Source organism: Doryrhamphus excisus, chromosome 4 (assembly GCF_030265055.1).
Source record: "Doryrhamphus excisus isolate RoL2022-K1 chromosome 4, RoL_Dexc_1.0, whole genome shotgun sequence".
Taxonomy (NCBI): domain Eukaryota; kingdom Metazoa; phylum Chordata; class Actinopteri; order Syngnathiformes; family Syngnathidae; genus Doryrhamphus; species Doryrhamphus excisus.
Window position 1 is genome coordinate 10,107,592 of NC_080469.1, and position 23,450 is coordinate 10,131,041.

General features: G+C 41.2%; 2 protein-coding genes across 6 annotated transcripts; one reads left to right on the top strand and one right to left on the bottom strand.

Annotated features, from left to right (window-relative positions):
* Positions 1–227: 227 nt before the first annotated feature.
* On the top strand, positions 228–17,421 carry pole (polymerase (DNA directed), epsilon). Its single transcript, XM_058072091.1, has 48 exons — positions 228–461; positions 571–706; positions 792–872; positions 1,047–1,091; positions 1,159–1,251; positions 1,325–1,479; positions 2,695–2,839; positions 2,921–3,001; positions 3,080–3,187; positions 3,263–3,373; positions 3,451–3,536; positions 3,631–3,750; positions 4,773–4,905; positions 4,979–5,092; positions 5,182–5,394; positions 5,464–5,571; positions 5,985–6,113; positions 6,198–6,300; positions 6,403–6,549; positions 6,633–6,778; positions 7,122–7,270; positions 7,826–7,918; positions 8,002–8,304; positions 8,370–8,565; positions 8,688–8,902; positions 9,030–9,132; positions 9,230–9,310; positions 9,718–9,840; positions 10,022–10,231; positions 10,454–10,666; positions 10,756–10,899; positions 10,977–11,117; positions 11,346–11,499; positions 11,604–11,710; positions 11,852–12,028; positions 12,200–12,423; positions 12,496–12,716; positions 12,944–13,148; positions 13,243–13,416; positions 14,623–14,748; positions 15,107–15,239; positions 15,329–15,524; positions 15,890–16,021; positions 16,103–16,296; positions 16,381–16,581; positions 16,665–16,790; positions 16,903–16,992; positions 17,077–17,421. Exons 1-48 carry the CDS (start codon positions 397–399, stop codon positions 17,197–17,199), a joined length of 6,873 nt encoding a protein of 2,290 aa, XP_057928074.1. The 5' UTR covers positions 228–396; the 3' UTR covers positions 17,200–17,421.
* Positions 17,422–18,739: 1,318 nt separating this feature from the next.
* On the bottom strand, positions 18,740–23,437 carry p2rx2 (purinergic receptor P2X, ligand-gated ion channel, 2). 5 transcript variants are annotated; one of them, XM_058070366.1, is made up of 13 exons: positions 22,528–22,583; positions 22,324–22,414; positions 22,188–22,246; positions 22,047–22,118; positions 21,877–21,952; positions 21,703–21,799; positions 20,992–21,072; positions 20,761–20,914; positions 20,396–20,526; positions 20,228–20,318; positions 20,082–20,147; positions 19,914–19,991; positions 18,740–19,395 (listed from the first exon to the last, which is right to left on the bottom strand). In XM_058070366.1, the coding sequence occupies exons 2-13, from the start codon at positions 22,379–22,381 to the stop codon at positions 19,297–19,299; spliced, it is 1,062 nt and encodes a 353-aa protein (XP_057926349.1). In that variant the 5' UTR covers positions 22,382–22,414; positions 22,528–22,583; the 3' UTR covers positions 18,740–19,296. The 5 variants fall into 5 exon arrangements, with proteins under 5 accessions (XP_057926349.1, XP_057926351.1, XP_057926350.1 ...); XM_058070368.1 differs by lacking the exons at positions 22,324–22,414; positions 22,528–22,583 and adding an exon at positions 23,286–23,437 and having other exon boundaries at positions 22,188–22,308; XM_058070367.1 differs by lacking the exons at positions 22,324–22,414; positions 22,528–22,583 and adding an exon at positions 23,286–23,437 and having other exon boundaries at positions 22,188–22,323.
* Between the last annotated feature and the right edge of the window lie 13 nt (positions 23,438–23,450).

A 23,450-nucleotide genomic window follows, 5' to 3' on the forward strand; every position in this document is an offset into this window, starting at 1 on the left:
TTGGTAGATCTTTTCGTGTGTGTCTCGTATTATTGTAACTAAGACACGTCAGAACCACTTTATTGCGATGTGTATATCTGGCTCATCACTGAACGTACCGCATTAAATAAATGTTGCCAGGTTATGTTGACACACTCGTTCAAGACAAAACCATGATTAAACTCACCCCAAAGCGTTACAGAATTTACGTCTGCTCAAAATACACGATCTTGCTTTGACGCCTTCTCTGTGCTGATCTCGCGGGAAGTTGCCAGAGTGAACGCGCCAAACTAAGAAAACACAAGGCTTTCCACTGTCAGAGGAAGAAGAACAGAAGTTTGAAGTATCTCCTAAATATTAACAAATGCGACTTTTTTCTTATAAATGACACCAAATCGGAGCAGGTAACCACGAAAAATGGTGTTGCAAAATAGTGGAAGGTACAAATCGGACCGAGGTCAAGGTGGAGATCAAGAGAACCAGTAAGTAGTTCCGCATTCATTCTCCACATAGTCTTGGATAAAAACAATATGACGCTAGCTTATTTACCGTTTAAATAGTGAATAATGGGAAACGTTGTGTTTAATCTAGGGATGATGGCTCGTCCATGTCGGCCCTCAAGAGGCTGGAGCGGAGCCAGTTCACAGACGAGATGGACAGCCGCTTCGGGTTCGAGAGGATGAAGGAACCTGGGGAAAAAACTGGCTGGTTGATCAACATGCATCCTGTAGGCCAACAATTTTCTGTGAAATTGACCTTTTTCTCATTTAAATCTTGCAATCAAATATTTCTGTATCTCTATGCACTCACAGGCTGAGATCCTGGATGAAGACAAGAGAATGATCAGTGCTGTGGACTATTACTTTATTCAGGAGGATGGAAGCAGGTTTAAGGTTTGTTGGGGGCGGAGCAGATAAAATACCTGGCCAAAAAAGTCACCAAGTCACCAAAAGGCAGTTGGACAGATATATTCCCAAAAAATTTTGGCCATATTTTATTTATCTGCATTGTAACACACTTTATACCTGTATACAGTCATTATTTAATTATACCTAATCTGTCTACAGGTTGCTCTCCCTTTCAAGCCTTATTTTTACATTGCAACAAAAAAGGTAATTCTGGTCAGGAAATGTGTGTCATGGCCCACAATCTATTAATGCTAATAGAACACTTTTGCAGAACTGCGAAAGAGAAGTTATCTCATATCTGTCAAGGAAGTTCCAAGGAAAAGTGTCCAAGCTTGAAATTCTCCCAAAAGAGGATCTTGAACTGGTGAGATAGATTTTTGTTGTATAAAAAGTAATAATGACTTGTTTGCCAACAATTCTGCTCTTTTGATGCCCAGCCGAACCACCTGGTTGGACTAAAGAGGGGATACATTAAGCTGTCATTCAACACTGTAGATGACCTCATCAAGGTGAAGCGGGAGATTTCCCCAGCGGTACGAAAAAACAGAGAAAGAGAGCAGTCCAATGATGTCTACACGTCAATGCTATCAAGGTATTTCTTTCTTTAGAACATCTGGTTAAAATGAGGTTTTTATTCATTCTGTTTTTGTTATACTGTACACACAGATGCGTTGGTCGTCCTCTAATCATATTCCTGTTAAATTGTGGAATCCACACCTGAAAACAATAACACAAAAGACAGCAACAGGACTGTACCAGTTTTGATTCCGGGGTGAAGAAACAGTTCCATTCATGACGCAAATAGCAAAACGAGAATTTTATATGTGAAAAAACTATAGCATACATAATAGCCTGTATGTTAGCAGGCTATTAAGTGGTTCACAGAGACTAGGGTGTGGACTCGGCCCAGACGTGAATCACAATTTTGATGACTTTAGACAGCACATCAAGTTTGTAACTCAACTTGGACTTTCACATCAATGGCTTTAGTACTTCAGTCTGATGACTGGAAAATATTTGAGAATGGTATTATTTTATTTCATTCATTTTCTACCGCTTATCCTCACAAGGGTTGTGGGGGTGCTAGAGCCTATCCCAGCTGTCTTCGGGCGAGAGGCGGGGTACACCCTGGACTGGTCGCCAGCCAATCACAGAGCACATATAGACAAACAACCATTCACACTCACATTCATACCTATGGACAATTTGGAGTCACCAATTAACCTAGCATGTTTTTGGAATGTGGGAGGAAACCAGAGTCCCTGGAGAAAACCCACACATGCGCAGGGAGAACATGCAAACTCCATGCCCGAGGATGGAATTGGACCTAAAAATAAATCAATTTAAAATGCATCAATTTGTCAAATGTAATAGATTGTTACATTGTTCAAATGTGGACAATAAACCATGTTTATGACTTCTAAGGACTTGAACATTTCAAGCCTGTGGCTTTGAACTTGGCTCGACTTGTCTTGTCTTGACTTGAGACGTAATGTGAGATGTGCACGGCTTTATTTGAGACTTGATTTGAGATTAAAGACTTACTTGAAACCACCTCTGACCGTAAGATGCACCATTTGCACTCCGAAGGAAAAAGGAATGAATCCATAGTGACTTAATGGAATGGAAAAAATAAATTCCTCAGTCCACATTTATAATGCACCAAAATGTAATGAACTTTCATGGAAATCGGTTGTGTAAATTATTTAGTTAATGCACATCACCGACAAACAGTGATCAAAACACTTCTATCGCTCTGTTAATGCTGTACTTTTCATGGCTTTCTACTCCCTTGCTGTCTTTGTAGTGCTCTATCAGGCATGAGTGTGACCTTAGCAGAGGAAGATGGGATGTCCAAGAGTATTTCCGACCAATTAGACAACATCGTGGACATGCGAGAGTATGATGTGCCTTACCACGTGCGCGTGTCCATCGACCTCAAGATCCATGTGGTGAATATACATGATTACATCTTCTGAATATAAGACTGAATCATTGCTGAACTTCTAATATTTATCTTCTTTATTTCTCAGGCTCACTGGTACAACGTTCGATATAGAGGCAGCACTTACCCACCGGAGATTGTTCGACGAGATGATCTTGTAGAACGACCAGTATGAAGATTTTTGCCATTCATATCGTTTGTCATTTGCATTCACGCACCATAAAGAAGTTTTCTTTCTTACTTTTAGGACCCAGTTGTTTTGGCTTTTGACATTGAGACGACCAAACTTCCACTAAAATTCCCAGATGCAGAGACAGACCAAATTATGATGATTTCATACATGATAGATGGACAGGTGTGTTTTATGTCCTGTCGACTTTTAATTTATTTGATGTTTGTGTTGCTATAACTTACTGGTTTCTTCTTAAAGGGGTTTCTAATCACAAACAGAGAGATTGTCTCTGAGAACATCGAGGACTTTGAGTTCACACCCAAACCTGAATATGATGGTCCTTTCACTATTTTCAATGAGGATGATGAGGTACATTTTTCCAGACAACATAGTATTTAATTATTAGCATACCATTGTCATTGTAACATATTGTTTCATGACATCAGGCAGCACTTATTCAAAGGTGGTTTGATCACGTTCAAGAAACAAAGCCGAACATCTTTGTCACCTACAATGGAGACTTTTTTGATTGGTGAGCAATTTATTTTCCAGTCTTTTATCCATAACACATGAACATCTTTTGTTGTTACCATCTATCCTTTCTAACGCTGCTGCAATTCTTACAGGCCTTTTGTTGAAACAAGAGCATCCCTGCACGGACTGAGCATGCACAGGGAGATTGGTTTCCAGAAGGACAACCAGGGAGAATATAAGGCCAGTCAGGCCATCCACATGGACTGTTTAAGGTTTGACACCATGTAGAAAAAAACACATGATTGCAAGTGGAAAAATTACATTGAATAGTGTTATGATGCTTTTACTGTATTGTGCAAAGGTCTTACTCGATTGGGTTTCTTTTTTACTTTTGTTATCAGTTCAGCCTTGGTACAGGTTTAATTTCACTGAGGCACATTCTAGTTAGATACTATATTTGTCATTATGGGAAAAACAACAAATCTAATGGTGGACTCTGACTTTTGCACAGTACTGTACAGCATATTTTGATTTGATTTATTTCAAACGTGCATACAATGTTACATTGAAATGCAACACATATACACGATACATAATTTATTGCTACATGTGTCTGAAAAGGAGCAGGAAGAAGCAGAGCTTATTAAATCCAACTCCTTCTCCATGTCACAGCAGTTGCCAATTCAGTTCTGGATTTTTTTTTGTACGTCCACGCATACAAACACCAAGGCAAACATCCAGGCGAAACCCCATGACGTTACGTTAGTATATACACATTCATTCATTTTCTATACTGCAGTCGCAGTAATCCCAGCTGTCTTTGGGCGAGAGGCGGGGTACACCCTGGACTGGTCACCTACCAATCACAGGGCACATATAGACAAACAACCATTCACACTCACATTCATACCTATGGACAATTTGGAGTCGCCAATTAACCTAGCATGTTTTTGGAATGTGGGAGGAAACTGGAGTCCCCGGAGAAAACCCATGCATGCACGGGGAGAATATACAAACTCCACAGCACACACTAATCACTCGTCCATCGTGCAGGCCTGTATATAGACATCTATATCCTATATGCAGTACTCGGGGTGAACTCGGTGCTGAAACTGCACTTGTCCATAAATTCTGAATTAAACAAATATTTTAATTTTGACTGACTCCAATCAACGATAACATTTCTTTTGCATTTGTTGCATCAGAACTTTGTGTTGTATTTAGGTTATTTGTTTCTTTAATTGCCCGAAAGGAGCAGGGTTTGATTTATAAGTCTGTTTCTCTTGTGCGTCAGGTGGGTGAAGAGAGACAGCTACCTCCCTGTGGGAAGTCATAATTTGAAGGCTGCAGCAAAGGCTAAACTGGGCTATGACCCTGTGGAGCTGGACCCAGAAGAGATGTGCCGCATGGCAACAGAGGAACCACAGGTATGGGAATGCATCTGCCAGCTCATGATAAAGAAAGGCAATAATTCTTATTAAAGTTTTTTTTTTTTGTCAGACGTTAGCCACCTACTCTGTGTCAGATGCCGTGGCCACATATTACCTCTACATGAAATATGTTCACCCCTTCATTTTTGCTCTGTGCACCATCATCCCTATGGAGCCTGATGAGGTTTGACTATGCATTATACTCAATGTTCAATGTATTACAGGTCATGACTTCCACTGTTAGACACTGCTTTTGTATTCCTCTAAATGCAGGTGCTGCGTAAGGGCTCTGGCACGCTATGTGAGGCTCTCCTCATGGTGCAGGCCTTCCACGCCAACATCATCTTCCCCAACAAACAGGAGCAGGTATTCAACAAGCTGACCGATGACGGACACGTCTTGGACTCTGAGACGTACGTGGGTGGCCATGTGGAGGCCCTGGAGTCCGGAGTCTTCCGAAGTGACATCCCTTGTCGTTTCAAAATGGTGCAGTCCACCTCTGTGCACTTTAATTCTTTGCAAATAGCTTTTAACTGATGATTGATTTGTTGACAGAACCCAGCTGCATTTGACTTCCTTAGTCAAAGAGTTGAGCGAACAATACGTCACGCCATTGAGGAAGAGGAGAAAATACCTCTGGAGCAAGTCACAAACTTTAATGAAGTATGTTAACTTTTTTTTTTTTTTTTACTTATAACAACTGGATCATAAGTTTGTTCTCTTTACTTGCTAATGAGTTAGTAGGTTGCACAAAAACAAATTCATTTTCATAACAATAATTTGGTTGTGGCTGCACGGTGATCAAGTGCTTAGCGCATAGGCCACACAGCTAGGAGACCCAAGTTCAATTCCAGCCTCGGCCATCATTGTGTGGAGTTTGTGTGTTCTCCCCATGCATGCGTGGGTTTTCTCCGGGTACTCCGGCTTCCTCCCACATTCCAAAAACATGCTAGGTTAATTAGCGACTCTAAATTGTCCATACGTATGAATGTGAGTCCTGTTCCGGCTTGCAATGACAATAAAGGAAGTCTATCTATGTATTCCAGTTTGTAGAAAATTCTCTGGTGTGTTTTCAGGTGTGCGATGAAATAAAAAATAAGCTGACATCACTGAAAGAAGTTCCCAACAGGATTGAGTGCCCACTCATATACCATCTTGATGTTGGAGCAATGTACCCTAATATCATCCTAACCAATCGCCTACAGGTAAAAAAAAAAACCCAAACATACAGGAAAATTAATTATATATGCACTAAAACGAAACACTAAACTACTCCTCATCTCACCCAGCCTTCAGCCATGGTAGATGAGGCCACTTGTGCCGCCTGTGACTTTAATAAACCAGGCGCAACATGTCAGAGGAGGATGGCCTGGCAGTGGAGAGGCGAAATCAGTAAGTTTGTGTTGCATGTGTGGCTGCTTTTACAGCATCACAAAAAAGTCTCAAGGAGCTAATGGAGAGTACCAAAAAATGTGTCACACCCTTCTCTTGTAGTGCCCGCCAGCCGCAGTGAGTTCCACCGCATTCAGCAGCAACTGGAGTCCGAGAAATTCCCCCCATTCTTCCCGAATGGACCCCCTCGAGCATTCCATACACTCAACAGAGAGGAACAGGCCAAGCATGAGAAAAAACGTCTTGCAGGTGCTTCTTTTTCTTTCACTAGTTTGATGTTTTGATGTTCTTCTTGTCAAAGCCAGTCTTTACATAAGTTGTCTTTGTGTCAGACTACTGCAAAAAGGCCTATAAGAAGATACACATCACCAGGCTGGAGGAGCGAGTCACCACCATCTGTCAGAGGGAAAACTCTTTCTATGTGGACACTGTTCGAGCGTTCAGGGATAGACGATATGAATTCAAAGGGCTGCACAAGGTACATGCTTTTGCAACATAGACAATCGTGTTGGCTGTTCCCCTCTGATCATATCATCCACTAAGGACATCTGATTCACTTTGAATTACTCAGCACTGAATCACAACAAATCTTCAGTAATTTTACCATGTAGACAATATCTGAATGAGCGTATTGTATCATGAGAGATGCACAACAGTTTATACTTCTGGCAGTATCCATTGAACCAGTCCTAAATTACTCCTAACAGTCCTAATAGGGGGATTAATTTGAGTTTGTCTGCAAAATTTTGTAATCTCACCTCCTCTTGTCCACACACAAAACTGCTTTTCTCAAATGTTTTCTGTATGTATTGTTCCTTAAGGTGTGGAAGAAGAAACTGTCTTCTGCTCAAGACATTGGAGACGCCGCAGAGGTGAAGCGTTGCAAGAACATGGAGATCCTGTATGAATCTCTTCAGCTGGCTCACAAGTGTATCCTCAATTCCTTTTATGGCTACGTCATGAGGAAAGGGTATGATTTAATTCTATATTCTTTAGGGATGCTCCCTTCGATCAACCACCAATCACTATTGGCTGATTTCCATGGAAAAGCATGTGATCAGCATACAAAGATAAATGCCTTTCAACGGCAATCACGAAAGCCAATCATGTTTGCCTGTGTGCGTGCAGTGTAGTGTCTTGCGCTAACGTCTTGGAGAAGAGTCCCCCGCTCACTCTTCTTCACACTGCGCAGGCCTTGTGAAACTTACCTGCCACTTGTGAGAGTGATATAAGGTTCTAATAAAGGCTTTAATTTAGCACAGCATTTGAAGAACAAACACTTGCCACACTTGAGTATGGTGAGTTTGCGAGGCTCATGGCGCAGCATCAGTTCCCCTCCCCTGGCTAATAGCGCACCTCATAAATAAATTGAAAAATGTAATCCCTGTGATCAGTATCTGACAATTTCACTCATGAATAATTGGAATCGGCAGCATAAAACCCTTATTGGAGCAGTCCTAATATTCTTCAAACAAAATCCACTGCTCCATATTTGGCGCGTGTTGACACAATCTCAACTGCTTAGGGCGCGCTGGTACTCCATGGAGATGGCAGGCATTGTGTGCTACACGGGTGCCAACATCATCACTCAAGCTCGAGAGCTCATTGAACAAATTGGGTGAGTAGCACATGATATTACACAATCAACCAATAGACTTCCATGTGTATCACCTGTTTGCTGTCTACTTTTTCGTGACTCAGGAGGCCACTTGAATTGGACACTGACGGTATCTGGTGTGTCCTACCCAACACCTTCCCAGAGAACTTTGTAGTGAAGACAAGTAATGAGAAGAAGCCCAAGGTGACCATCTCCTATCCAGGTGCCATGCTGAATATTCTGGTGAAGGAGGGCTTCACCAATGACCAGTATCACGAGCTTGTTGATCCTGCTTCACTGACATACGACATCAGGGCAGAAAACAGCATATTTTTTGAGGTGGATGGGCCATATCTAGCCATGATTCTGCCTGCCTCTAAAGAAGAAGGAAAGAAGTTGAAGAAACGGTATAGATACCATATTTCCTCCATAGAGAATTGTTATTTTTGTTAAGTTAGCCTTTTCATTTTAGGTATGCTGTCTTCAATGAGGATGGTTCCCTGGCTGAGCTGAAGGGTTTTGAAGTGAAAAGAAGAGGGGAACTGCAGCTCATTAAGATTTTCCAGTCTTCTGTGTTTGAGGCTTTCCTCAAAGGTACCACCCTGGACGAGGTCTATGCCTCTGTAGCCAAAGTGGCTGACTATTGGTTGGATGTCCTGTACAGCAAGGTAATGGTAGTGCCCCACCTGTTGTTGTGAGAGTCAACTTATCAATATGACAATACTGACTACACTGAACAGAAAATGCTCAGTCTTCATGTTGATGGGTGATTTCATTTTTTTTTCCTCAGGCTGCCAACATGCCGGATGCAGAGCTGTTTGACTTAATCTCGGAGAATCGCTCCATGTCCAAGAAGTTGGAGGACTACGGAGAGCAGAAGTCCACTTCCATCAGCACAGCCAAGAGACTGGCAGAGTTCTTGGGAGACCAGATGGTGAAGGACGCTGGTCTGAGCTGCCGTTACGTTATCTCACGGAAGCCAGAAGGATCTCCTGTCACAGAGAGGTGGGAAAATGTCAGAAATAGCTTGTTAGTGCTTTGCTTTTATGATAGGCAAAAACTGAATTTGGTGATCATGTTTTTGCTTTTGGTGGCAAGCAATTCCCTGGTTAATTTGTGTTTCTGCCCTTAGAGCCATTCCTTTGGCCATCTTCCAAGCTGAGACCAGTGTGACCAAACATTTCCTGCGTAAATGGCTCAAGATGCCCAGCCTGCAAGACTTCGACATTCGCTCTGTAAGGATTTGGAATGTTATGACCTGCAAACGTATAGATTCCTGTGCAAAGTGATCTCATCTTGCATGACGTTGTCTTGGTTGTCTGGTCCTCGCAGATTCTGGACTGGAGTTACTACATAGAAAGGCTTGGAAGTGCCATCCAGAAAATCATCACCATCCCTGCAGCTCTCCAACAGGTAATATTAACGGAATAATGGAAATCACAGATGATTCAGTGTTTTACTTGCCTCACTTCTGTTCTGGCAGCATGTGTTCAGTTCCCACTCAGTGAAAGTGTGAATGTTTGTCTGTCTTTATATGTTCCAACTGATTGACTAGCAACCAGTCCTGTACAATATGTAGTCTTCCCTTCACCACAAGTCAGTGGCCATTGGCTCCAGCTTCCGACAAACCTGAACAGGATAAGCAGTTGAAGATGGGTGGATGAATGGATGGATTAATGGTCTGATTAATGACTATCCATAATCAGACAAAAGTGACATCTAATTGAATCTATGTATATATGTTTACTGCCCTTATTGACATTTTCAATCAAACAAAGCATTCTATTCTTAGTGCCTGTTTGCCTTATTTTGATTATCAGGTGAAGAATCCAGTTCCTCGAGTGCGACATCCCGATTGGCTTCACAAGAAACTCCTTGAGAAAAATGACATCTACAAGCAAAAGAAAATCAGCGAGTTGTTCACCAGTGAGGGCAAGAGGCAGGTAGGTAACATCACAACAAAAAGACTCATTTTTTGGGTAAGGAATCATATTTTGGAGTATTAGGTGTTAAACAAAACACTAACTTACCAACAGTAAATAAAAAAATCTAATTGAATGTTGGTGTAATTCAATAAAGTCCCTGCTCCACATGTTGCGATTAATATTTGTGGTTCTCCTTCAGGTGGCTCATCAGCCCCTCGCAGGCCGTCCAGTTCCCGACATGGAGGACTTTGGGATGCCAGTGAGGCCTCTGCAGCCGGCCATCCCTATCAGCACTAAGAGGAAGAGAACATCTCAGGGGGAGGACAGCCAGGTCGAGTCTCAAGATCTTGAACTCACCCAGTCATGGAGGGAGGTCCTTGGACCACCACCACCTACCGGCACAACAAAGGTAGACCACTCGCTACATTCCCAGAAAATTTGCCTGCTATAAAATTCTAATTGAGACCAGATTCCAATTATGCTTTCTTTGTCATTTACTTATCAGTATTTAGATTCTTCATAACATAATTCAGTTTACTCTATGCAGGATATTGCACCAAAAACAGACTGATGAAAACAGCATCTGTTGCATCTTCAGTCAAACCAGTCTCAAAGCTGTGTCCCTGTACAGGAGGAGCGTCTTGTGTGGCTGCGTTACCATAAAAAAAAATGGGAGCTGCAGCTGAGGCAGAGGAAGGAGAGAAAAAAGAGGAGGCGGCTGCTGGATGGAGAGTCCCAGCCTGTAGGCGGTGGAGTGATCAGAGATGGTCCCAGCACGGGCCTGGGAAGCTTCCTCCGCAAAACAGCTCGCAGCATCCTGGACATGCCCTGGCAAATAGTGCAGGTGGGCATAAATTAGCTAATCAACACAACCCTCTGTATTGAAAATAATTTACATAAATATGTTAATTAAATAAATATGATGTCTTTCAGATTGCAGAAACTAGCCACCCTGGGCTATACAAGTTGTGGGCTGTAATTGGAAATGACCTTCACTGCATGAAGCTCAATATCCCTCGTATCTTCTACGTCAACCAGAAAGTCCCAAAACAGGAGGAGGGACCCACATTCAAAAAGGTACACAGTGAGGGCGGGGGCAGTGATTTCAAGAAAATGTGGGAAACATTTTTATTTGAATCTGTATGTGTCTTCAGGTGAACCGCATGCTCCCTCGCTCCAACATGGTATACTACCTTTATGAGTACTGTGTGCCAGAGGACATGTACCAGGAGCACATCAACGAGATCAATGCTGACCTCTCTGCCCCAGACATTGAAGGGGTCTATGAAACACAGGTATCATAGACAGAACAGTTTTATACTTACTCGACTCCTCTTTAACTATGCTGTACTTGCACAATCAATCGAGTTCAATACAAGAATGCAATTCAACACCACTGCAAATTATAACCACATTATTGAAACATATTGTAAAATGAATTTAGAAAAAAACTTTATTTTTGGTTTCTTGTTTTGTGCAGATGTGATTAAGCAATTTGTGAATTTTCTGCATCCATCACTCAGGTGCCCTTGCTGTTTCGTGCCCTAGTGCAGCTCGGATGTGTCTGCATGGTAAATAGGCATGTTGGAAGAGATCTGGGCAGCAGAGAGGCCGACACTTTTGATTTGGAGCATCTGGAGATGAGGTCTCTGGCTCAGTTCAGTTACCTGGAGCCAGGTATTGCCAATAATTTGCCTATTTGTGTGATTTATGTGTCTAACTGGTCTTTCCATCAGCATACAGATTTTTTGCTATGTCTTTTATGTTTGTGGTTCTTTCAGGCAGTGTTCGCCACATGTACCTCTACCATCACAGTCAGGGTCACAAGGCCATTTTTGGTCTTTTCATCCCCTCTCAGCGCAAAGCCAACATCTTTGTCCTGGACACTGTAAGAGCAATGCACTGCTTACATTGTTTTTGTCATCTTTCTGATTTGACTGCAGTCATGAAAGTGAAAGATACATAATATATCATTTATTCCGATCCGCTTTTTGTTTTAGAATGCTGTTCTCCTTTACTCTACGTGCAGGTGAGAAGCAACCAGATGCCGAACCTCAGTAATGTCTACACTGCTGAGCGCACCGCCCTACTGGAAAAGACAACGGAGGACCTCCTGCCTCCAGAGAAGCACAATTTTGAAGTCCGGGCTGAGAATGATGTGAAGGCTATCTACCGTGCACTGCAACGCACACTGCTAAGCTACAAGGTAAAAAAGCTACATTATCCCTTGATATGGCATATAATCACAGCGAAAGGTTTGGAGAAAATTCAAATTAGAAAGTCTTTCCAAACTTTTTAAAGGCAATGTATATATTACAAATAAGGTATTATGTGTACTAGGGTGTACTATAATATATGTTCTTATTTTTGTGCTCAGGAGGAGCGCCGGGGGCCGACCCTCATCGCTGTGCAATCTAATTGGGAGTTGCGTCGACTAGCCACAGGGATGCCTGTGCTGGAGGAATTCCCTGTCGTGCCAGTACATGTGATTGACGAAATCAGCTATAATGTACTGGACTGGCAGCGTCATGGCGCCAGGCGCATGATCCGCCACTATCTGAACTTGGACAGTTGTCTGTCACAGGCTTTTGATATGGCAAGGTAGGTACTAACTATGCACTGTGGATGCCACATCAAATGAACTAAACCTCCAGTTAACTCTTTCCATTTCAGGTATTACCACTTACCTGTGGGGAACCTTCCCCAGGATGTATCTATCTTTGGTTCTGACCTGTTCCTGGCCAGACATCTGCGGAAACACAACCACCTGCTCTGGCTGTCTCCCACAGCAAGGCCAGACATGGGGGGCAAAGAGGCAGATGACAGCCGTCTGGTTATGGAAAGTGATGACCGGTGCTCTGTTGAGATCAATGCACAAGGATGCTACTCTACAGGTACATCACACATACACACAATACAAAAAAACAAACTAAAAAGATGACAACAATCTATTAAACTATCCCACCCTCATCTTGTCTTACATTCCAGTATACAATACTGAAAATTCAGGGGGATAGCATTTTTGGCCCTTGCTAAGATCAGACAAAACCCAATGATAAATCTGATGTCTGCTGGGATAAAATCTTGACCTTAGTGTGAGGTTCAATGTTCTGTCTTTCAGTGTGTGTAGAGCTAGACTTGCAGAGTCTGGCTGTGAACACCATCCTCCAGTCACAGCATGTCAATGACATGGAGGGAGGATCCAGTTTGGGTGTTAGTTTTGATGTGATTCAGCAAGCCTCTTTGGAAGACATGATGTCAGGAAACCAAGGAGCTAATTCCTTAGCAAGCTATGATGAGACCGCACTCTGCTCCAACACCTTCAGGTGTGTTCACCGTTGTCATACACATACTGTGATGTCATGTTTTTTTTTTGTTTTTTTTTGCACTCAAAAAAAATTTCTCATTTTTTACGAGTAGGATCTTGAAGAGCATGGTGGTGGGCTGGGTCCGAGAGATCACACAGTACCACAACGTGTATGCTGACAACCAGGTGATGCACTTTTACCGCTGGCTGCATTCCCCCAGTTCACTGCTCTATGACCCTGCTCTGCACCGCACCCTACACAACATGATGAAGAAGGTCTTCCTGCAGTGAGTGACACACATTTTCTTGTTGAACGTAAGAGTAATTTAAAGTAAACAAAGTATATTTGTGATTTACAGCAGAAATGTTGATGTTTCTGAGTGGGATGGGAAAACATGTGTATTTGTGCAGCATAGTCAACCCTCTGCACACTAAAAAGTGAGCAGAGGAGAAATTGGCAGATATAGACAAACAACCATTCACACTCACATTCATACCTATGGACAATTTGGAGTCGCCAATTAACCTAGCATGTTTTTGGAATGTGGGAGGAAACCGGAGTACCCGGAGAAAACCCACACACGCACGAGGAGAACATGCAAACTCCGCACAGAGATGCCTAAGCGGAGAATAGAACCCAGATTTCCTGTCGGTGTGGCCTGCATGCTAACCACTTGTCCACCGGCAACTTTTCCTGGCGTCGTCAAGAGACTTTTGGAGACTTAAAAGTGAAAGCACGTATTGTTCTGCAGTTTCTATTCTCACTGAGCAGCAACGAGTGCCGCTGAGAGGTCCGCCCAGCCCCAAACCAGTCACAAGCAACCAGTGTCAGTTTGCGACACACAGAGCTCTGGAGCTCTGGAACTCTTCACATCCAAATTGCAAATGAATCATGTATGCTGCCGGCGTGGAGCTTGCCTGCTTTACGGAGCAGGATCTAAAACGTAAATGTTTCTTGTGCTCATGACACCAAAAATGTTTTACGGGGAAAAAACAAAATGAAAGTACTCAAAACTTAGGCTATAAGAAAATTGTCAACACCTGAAACTGAGCTTGAGCACCTTAACAGGCCATGTTTCACTCAGAATAATTGACTAAAAGACGTTTAGTACTGTATAGTACTCACTTTTGTTGCCAGCAGTTTAAACCTTAATGGCTGTGTGCTGAGTAATTTTGAGGCAACAGTAAGTTTACTCCGTTATACAAGAGGCAGGCACTGACTGCCCGACATTGTGTCTAAAGTGTCAATTCTTCAATGTTGTCCCATGAAAAGATAAAGTATAATAACATATTTGCTGTAATGTGAGTGTCATTAGTATCTGATGCTGTGACAGAAAAATATAAACAACGATAAAGGATTGTGGGGAAATAGTGTTTAATGAAAGCTCTGATGACTGCGGGCATTTCACGTGAAATCTGCCCCTCTCACAGTAGGCTTGAATCTGTGAACACCTTTTATTGTCTTATTAATCTACCTCTCATCCTGCTGATAGGTTGGTTGCCGAGTTCAAACGTCTTGGCTCCACTGTGGTGTACGGAAACTTCAACAGGATCATCTTGTGTACTAAAAAGCGAAGAATAGACGATGCCATTGGCTATGTGGAATACATTACCAACAGGTTTGATATTCTGCTTTTTAAAATCATGCCGTCCTTGAAAATTATGGGGAGGTCACATTATCCCTGCTTAATTCCTCAACATTTAATTCAGTTTACCCCAATAAACACCTTTACGATGAGCAAGACTGAGAGAGACAGGCCCACTCAGGTCAAAATTGGTGTCCTTTGACCTTATGAATGTTCTTGATTCTAATTGAATGGACAAAAGTACCAATACACTCTTAATGTTTGTAGAAAGTCTTCCCAAAAATGGAAGTGTCCATTTTAACTTTGTGTCATGGGAAACTCTGTACTTTTTTCCATATAGTGTCCATCTGCAATTGTGTACTGAACCCGATTTACATTATTTGTCTTCTAGCATACACTCCAAAGAAATCTTCCACTCTTTGTCTGTCTCTTTCTCCCGATGCTGGGAGTTTCTGGTTTGGATGGACCCGGCCAACTATGGTGGTGTGAAGGGCAAGCTTCCCGCCAACGTCCTGTATGGAGAGGTACTTCATACCTAAAGTTAATTTTCCATTGACACATACAATACACTGTATACACATCCCATTGCTGCTATGTTACGGTGTTTTCTTAGGAAGGAACCAAACCAAAGAAAAAGACGGGGGGAGAAGAGGATGGAAGTGAGGATGAAGAGGAGGAGGAGGAAGTGAATGCTGAGGATGATGCACATACAGAGGAAGTGGAGGACTTGATTGAGAGCAACTGGAACATAATGCAGTATCTGCCGCAAACTGCTTCCTGCCAGAACTACTTCCTCATGATTGTGTCAGGTACTAAATACATAATAAAAGTTGTCACATGACTCTTATAACGGGTTCACATTTGTTACGTATACTCACTGGCCACAATATTAGGAACACTTGGATAATCTACTTCCAGTTCCAGTACAATACTGTTGGAAATATTCTGTGCTGATTAACACTGTCAGTGACTTATTCATGTAATAATAATAATTACAGTGGTGTACAACTGCACAGCATTATGCTATAATGTGTGATGTGTTTCTGACATTTTGCTGTAGAAGAAGACGAATTGGAGAAAAGCACAGTACATTCATTGTTGTCTATATGAAGTACATTTACACTTTAAATGCAAATACAACAATGTTTTTAAATGTCAATACAATCTGCCCCAGCTTACATTGCAGCAGTGTACCAGAGCATGAAAGAGGAGCTGAGACGCAACACTCCTGGAGCAACACCAGTTAAGAGACGTGGCTGCAGCCAAATTTCCCAACAGGCAGCCGGGGATTTGAGCGCTCTTCCCGGTATGATGCTCCTTCCTGGTAGTGAAAATGTTTTCTTGTACCATATATTTTGATCTCTTATACTTTAAATCTCTCCCGTAGGAATGATCTCTTTTTCTCAGGAGTATGTGTCCAACGAGCTGACTCAGAACATTTTCACCATCACACAAAAAATCCAAAAGAAGGTGACTGGAACCAGGAATGTGACCCAGCCCTCAGAGATGTTCCCTGTCTTGCCAGGCTCACACTTACCTCTGAACAACCCAGCTCTAGAGTTCATCAAATATGTCTGCCAGGTAACATTCTCAAAGACATACAGTGCATCATCAGTGGTCAATCAGTTTATTTATTTTTCCCAACATTTATGTTATGTATTTAAGGTCCTCTCACTAGACAGCAACATTGTGAACCAGGTGAACAAACTTAAAAGGGACCTCCTGCGCCTTGTGGATGTCGGAGAGTTCTCGGAAGAAGCCCAGTTTTGTGACCCCTGCAACACATACATACTGCCTGAAGTCATCTGCCACAGTTGCAATTTTTGCCGTGACCTTGACCTCTGCAAAGACCCATCTGTTGCACAAGTAAATAGCAACAGAGGCTCTTGTATTAGTCCTACTTCTGGATCTTCATATTGATTGTCAATTGTCATTTCCTCTCTATTTAGGACGGTTCCATCTTGCCTCAGTGGTTCTGCTCCAACTGTCAAGCCCAGTATGAGGCAGAGTCCATCGAGATGACTTTGGTGGAGGCCCTGCAGAAGAAACTGATGAGCTACTCGTTGCAGGACCTGGTGAGTCAAAAGCAGCAGCATACTGTACAGATGAGGAGTCTGTATAGCCAAGTGTCACAGTAACGCTTCAGCCTGCTGTTAAGCCCTAAACGGTTTATTGTGTCATTTTTAGGTGTGTACCAAATGTAAAGGGGTAAAGGAAGCAAATATGCCTCTCTACTGCAAATGTGCAGGAGATTTTGACCTCACTTTTCCAGAGAAGGTTTGTACACTTACATGTGTTGCGTCATATTATTGTTACACTTACATGTTCAGTTAAATATTGCATCCTTACTTTTTTTAAAAGAGCTTCTCAGAGCAGATCACAGTGTTTCGGAACATCGCGTCCCATTTCAACATGAGTTTCTTGGAAGAGACCATTGACTGGTTGGTGGTGATGAGCCCACAGATGAGTCGGAGTGCTCCTTGAAGGCAGACCTGAGCTCTAACACTCCATCTGTCACATTTGTAGTAACATGTTCATTAGCCTGAATGAGTGCCACTCTCATGTATGTGTGTGAATACACTTGTATGACTGATTGTATGCAACCTGCACTATGTGGGCTGTAGATATGTTTGAACCCTGTGTTGTGATTGTATGTGTGATCAAGATGTATGCGTTCAAACTTTCAGTTTGCCTGTCAATAAATATTTTTACTGTAAAATATATTCCCTTGGAGTTGTCCATTTAAAAGCCGCATTATGTCCAGTAGTCCATTATCTCTAGGGACCATCACCCATCTGTAGCCACATTATTAGTGAGCTTTTTCACCCTTGAATAATACACAAAATCCCAAGGCAATTATTTTCAAATTTGATGAGCTTGAAGGGAATTTCGTGTCATTATTAAGCATTGGTGACCTTTTATTGTGTTAGTTAAATAACTTCTACACAAACTATAACATTTATTGATTTTGTTTAATAAACATCTTTAAAATAGCAGGTGAAGTGCGAAATACTACTCCCTTGAAAATTACATATGAATGTTTGTACATTATACCATATGTTAATCTCTTAGTCTTTTCTGAATAAATGCTATGATGCACCTCAGTCTATAATCCCTTATTTAATCTTCTAATAAAATATTTCTCAACCTACATATATGTTATGTTAATCATCGTAGAAGAATACATGTCTAGATGATTGACGCCAAATGGCTGACATCACGAAATAATGGCATCAGTCATTTTCAGGTTTTTGGGAAAACGTTTTGACTTGTGGCTCACATTGGGTTGAAAAAATTTGGCTGAGGAGCCGTCCATATATCGGTGCTCATCAAAGACAGCGGCATACTTAGTCATGGTGTTACAAAACGAAAATACAACACAACCACAGCAAGAGAATGCATAGCAACTATTACTATGTTGTGGATGATAAAGATAAGCTAAGCACTCAACATAACTTAAACTGTGCCCACAAGGCATGCTGGGTAGTCCAGTGGCAACAACAATATGAGTTTTGAACAATAAAACACTAGTTAGTAAGAGTATGTTAACATCCCTCCTGGTTTTCTTCCTTGACAACCTCATCAACATATTCTGCAATCAAACAAAACTGCGACAAACGCAGCAAAATGGAGGGCGAGAGAGAGGTATAATTTTGGTTTGGGTATATTGTGTAGACATTGTGCAATAGGTAGGTTAAGTTGTGCATCATGTGTGTGTTGACGTGTTGTGTTTTTTGTATGTGCTACAGATTGCATCTGATTATTCCCTCTATGACTCAAGCGTCCCACAATAGCACTGCGGGTCATGTTTCCGGGTACAGCTGTTAAAGGTTTAAAAAAAGGAATTTGGAAACACCGGTGGGCCACATTAAGACATTTGGACCGCAGGTTACCCACCCCTGTTCTACAAGCATGTATATGTATGTTTTTGCATGTACATGAAGACGCGTTTTTTGAGCAGACTTCACAATACACAACAGTTACTCATTAATTATTCTGGACAACCATAATGGATTTCAGCATTTGTCCAAACTGAAATGATCCTTGGTGCCTCATGACCCATAACTCTTCACTCTCCACCACTGCCTGTTCTATTGTTCTAGGCCTACAGATGAGATTAGACAACCCCAGAATCTTGTTACAGGAGCATTTTATGGGAAGTGACTGTCTTATTGAATTATTGCTCATTGTTCGTCTTGCACATCTCCTTCTGTGGTTCCTTCTGCATCCTCTCATTATGTTCAACACATCAAAATGAGGCCAGGCAGTTGAGAGAGTTTTATTTTTTTAAAAGCCTGTTTTCCTTTTCTTTATTTCTGTGAGTTCATAGAGGACATTTTCCTGTCATTATGAATATACTCTCACCGCACCTATCTTCATCAAGCTAGAAATATCCAGTTAAACAAGTGAATTAAATGAATGAAAAGGCTCCGAGTCTATATCAACAACATTTAGGAAAACAACTGAACCTGCAGCTATCAGTACAGGCAACATGCTGCTGCGAAGCCCTAAGCGAACATATAGTACAGTGTGGCTGTTTCTGCCACAAATATGGTGATGGAGAGCGCAACCGTGAGCGCATCACAGCGGCACACCGTCTGACAAGTCAGAATGGTTTGAGCTGTAGCTGGTGATGTAAAGGAGTTGAGGAGGAACGGACACTGGCGGTTCACTAACAACCTGGAGTGGAAAAACAGAGAACTAGTCACATTGAAGATTGATTGATTGATCATGTGATTAGTGGATCAACAAACTGCAGGTTTTAACAGTCTTAATTTGCATAATGTTTTGTGAATAATTGCACTGTTCAGAGTAAAGAATTATTACTAAATACATGCAAGAAAGTAACCCCAAAAAACTATTGTGGCATATTGTTTTCACCTTATATATTAAATTGCCAAAGTTATTTTTCTGGGCCTCAGAAGGATATGTTTCTTAATTGAAAGAAACAACACTTGAAGTGCACTTTACATTAGATTGCTTGAATGAATGGAATTCCATACAAAAAAACATTTTTACATGAAGGATTATTCCAAAATACTTGGACGCTAATGAGTGTGTTATATGAAGATGCAAATATAAATTATTACAAGGTTGAAGGTTGATAGTTGTCACTGATGATACATGTAAGTGATGCCCAATGTGGTATTAACAACAGTACAAACCTTTTAATGATCTTTTGACTATTGGCTACTCACTTCATCAAACTTTCTCTTTCGGTAGGCTTCATCCTTGTCAATGAATGTCAGCATGATCCAGTCACAAAAAATGGTACACTAATATGGTAGGAGCGAGAAAATAAAGTTGTTTTTGTCAGAATGTATTTCATGATTTAGACAAATGAGGAAAAACAAGTAATAATTTACAATTCCCACTGAAGTCAAGGCTGTCACTGTGCTGATGATGGTTGGGATTGGGCTGAATTTGCCGGCCTGTAATGATGAAATACTTAAATACCATGTTGCGGCAGAAATTCAGAAATAACTATCATCCTGATAAATCCTTTGCTTACTTGTCCGTGAACAATGATGTCCAACCGGATGCCATAGGCTTTGATAAGTGTCCGAGACTCCATCCCGTTCTTGCGATAATACTTGGCAAACCTTGGTGATGGCGATGGTTAATTAAAGTAAAAGCACACATTTTCCACAATTTTCACATTTTAAACAGTTAAATTTACCTGCAACTGTACCCAGAGTTGGCCTGATCCTTTCTGAGATCAAGACGCCTGAAGGAATATTTGGGTTTGCAGCGGGATGGATCCAGGTCCAGGTCACAGTCCCAATTGATGAAAACACCAATTACCCCTCCCTGAAAAATCAGTCATAAAACGATGTATCTTTGAAAATTATATGCAAACATTTTACCAAATTGCACATATTTATTCTACACAATATATGGAGATCCAAAACAATAGCTGTATAGCTCCAATATTTATCTTTGTAAACCTCTTGTATTAGATCACATTACGTATGTGCAGTTGTTCCCAATGAATCGTTTAATTGGTGTATATTGTACTTTTACTGACTGTTTGACACTACTAACCGTCCTGCAGAGCTCACTGAAGTTCTCCCGGGCTTGATGGGCAATGTATCCGAGTTGAAAGTTTGGACAGTAGGGTTCCTTCTCCTCATCATAGTGACATTTATTGAGGTATTTATGCCTTTTGCGCTTGTTAGAAGCACCCTTGATATTACCCCTGTCAAAGAGAAGAACAATCATGAATTACTTTGAATCAATGTATACGTGCATGTGCATGTTTGTGTATGCATGTACCTCAGCACCCCAAACTTTGGGAAAAGTATGGAGTTTCTGATGAATACTGTGAAATTGATGGCCTCCACCAAAGCTGGTTCTCTGTAATAATTAGACAAGACTGAGATATTCACACTTAGAGACTATTACATTACATTAGGATCCATTACAGTCCACATTACAGTCTAGTTGCCTCAATTCCTGTCACCCATTACACCAATTTTTATTATATGTCACTCAAATACTGTACTGTATAACAGTACCCGCATACATACACGTACACCCCTTAGGAAGATTTAGGACAACTCTTCATAAAGGTCATGTTTACTTTTTTGAAACTGTATATAGATGCTGCACAGTGGACGAATGGTTAGCGCGCAGGCCACACAGCTACGAGATCAGAGTTCTGTGTGAAGTTTTTCATGTTCCTCTCGTGTATGCATGGATTTTCTCCAGGTATTCTGGTTTCCTCCCACATTCCAAAAACTTGCTAGGTTAATTGGTGACTCCAAATTGTCCATAGGTATGAATGTGAGTGTGAATGGTTGTTTGTCTATATGTGCCCTGTGATTGGCTGGCGACCAGTCCAGGGTGGACTCCGCCTCTCGCCCAAAGACAGCTGGGATAGGCTCCAGCATGCCCTCACAACCCTAGTGAGGATAAGCGGCATAGAAAATGGATGGATGGATTTTTACAAGACATCTTGTCTATAAGTAATTTAACCATTCTTACCGTTGCACAGCGTACTCCTCAATAGGGCACCAGGTTTGGATCTCACAGGTTTTGAAGGTGCGATTGTAGTATCGAATACATCTTCCAGTCCGCCGTCCTGTCAAATGGAATTAAAGATGGAGAAGTTCGAATTAAGTACTCAACCATTCAAAATGAAGAGCTTTTTTTAATTACCATGGCCTTCGAAGTCAACCTCTCCTTGGACACATTGTGAGTCTCTCGAGCAGTTGGCCTTCGCAACACCAAAATACTGCAAACAAACAAGAGTGACCCTCACGGTCCATGTATTTACCACATAGTATTTACTATATTTAAGTTATACTGTTTTAAATAAGGACTATTACCTCAGCACAGGTTCCTGGCTTCTGGTCATACGTGACTTCTCGTCTCAGTATTGTACTGATGACATCTCCACCCTACGAGAGAGAGAGACCCCAGTAATATTGATTCATCTCAATTGATGCAATGTGTGGTAGATTCTGTACCTCTGAGGGTCGAACATATTCCACAGTGTCCAGGATTTGATCGCCACGAATTGCTGAGCCTTTCATGCGAGTGTAAACAGAGCTCTCAGGACGTGTTTCACATTCTTGATACGCTTTCTGACTAATGAACACATACCTTGAGAACACACACAACAACACATGCACACCTCTCCGATTATCATCTTTGTGTGCATCTGAGACCGTCAATACTTTGAATCCTCATCCTCCTGTCATACATATAGTTCACCAATCAAACAAGCATGTTATCATCAGTAGGTCTATTTGAGAGAATGAGCACATTCATAGAACACACATGCGATACACAAAAACAACTGCTTACCAGACAAAGTAGGTGATGACAATAAACTGAACTCCTCTGTAAATGACTCCAAGAGTTGTGTTTTTAACCACCATAATCTTTGGGGTTTCATAGTCCCAAAAGCCAAGAAAAAAGTCTTTTAAAAATCCCATGATGAATTGATGAAATGCTCCAAATACAGTACAATATAAATAAAGGTATAATAAAAAAATCTACTCTTCCCTGTAAACTTTCCTAAAAATTGTATCACAATCTATTCACTTCAAATTTCCATTAATATTCCCTTATGTTCTCAGCCTCACCGCCCAGCTCCAGTCTGCACATCCTTCATGCATCACTGTGCTTCTCCAAACCAGAGGATATGAGGGGGTGGGGTTGAACTGTGGTGTGGATTTGTACAGTACTATTGTCTGATGGTCTCTGTCATACACGTTTAACATATTTCTTTCTTCTTAATTTATTTCAGACATGCATACTATGTTAGACCAATGTTTCTCACATATACACTTACAATATCTATTCATATACTTACATATATATACACACATATACACACACACATATTTAAATATACGTACATGCATATATATACATATATATGTATATGTATATATATACATATATACATACATACATATATGTATGTATATATGTATATATATACACATATACACACACACACACACACACACACATATATGTATTTTCCTGGTTTCAGTTTCAAATCCAGTCTGTATTGTCCAGATAAATTAATAAATATGATCAGTTTATTCACTCACCTCACTTAATATCACCTCTTAATATCCCATATGTTAGGACCGATGTTGGAAAAGTTGCTTTTAAATAATTTTGCAACTTTTAAGTGGAATAACTGTTAAAAGTTTACATTTTACATTGTTGTAAATTGTTGTATTTGTTCAGGGCGTCATTGGAAAAGAGAGTAT

Excerpts from the sequence above, each read along its gene's own strand:
- pole (XM_058072091.1), top strand. The coding sequence starts at position 397 with ATGGTGTTGCAAAATAGTGGAAGGTACAAATCGGACCGAGGTCAAGGT. Across the intron at positions 6,301-6,402 it reads GCAGTGGAGAGGCGAAATCA|TGCCCGCCAGCCGCAGTGAG; the intron begins GTAAGTTTGTGT and ends CTTCTCTTGTAG. Across the intron at positions 13,149-13,242 it reads CTCTGCTCCAACACCTTCAG|GATCTTGAAGAGCATGGTGG; the intron begins GTGTGTTCACCG and ends TTTTACGAGTAG.
- p2rx2 (XM_058070363.1), bottom strand. The coding sequence starts at position 22,658 with ATGGGATTTTTAAAAGACTTTTTTCTTGGCTTTTGGGACTATGAAACC. Across the intron at positions 21,073-21,702 it reads GAGGAGTACGCTGTGCAACG|AGAACCAGCTTTGGTGGAGG; the intron begins GTAAGAATGGTT and ends TAATTATTACAG. Across the intron at positions 20,148-20,227 it reads ACATCATTGTTCACGGACAA|GCCGGCAAATTCAGCCCAAT; the intron begins GTAAGCAAAGGA and ends TCATCATTACAG.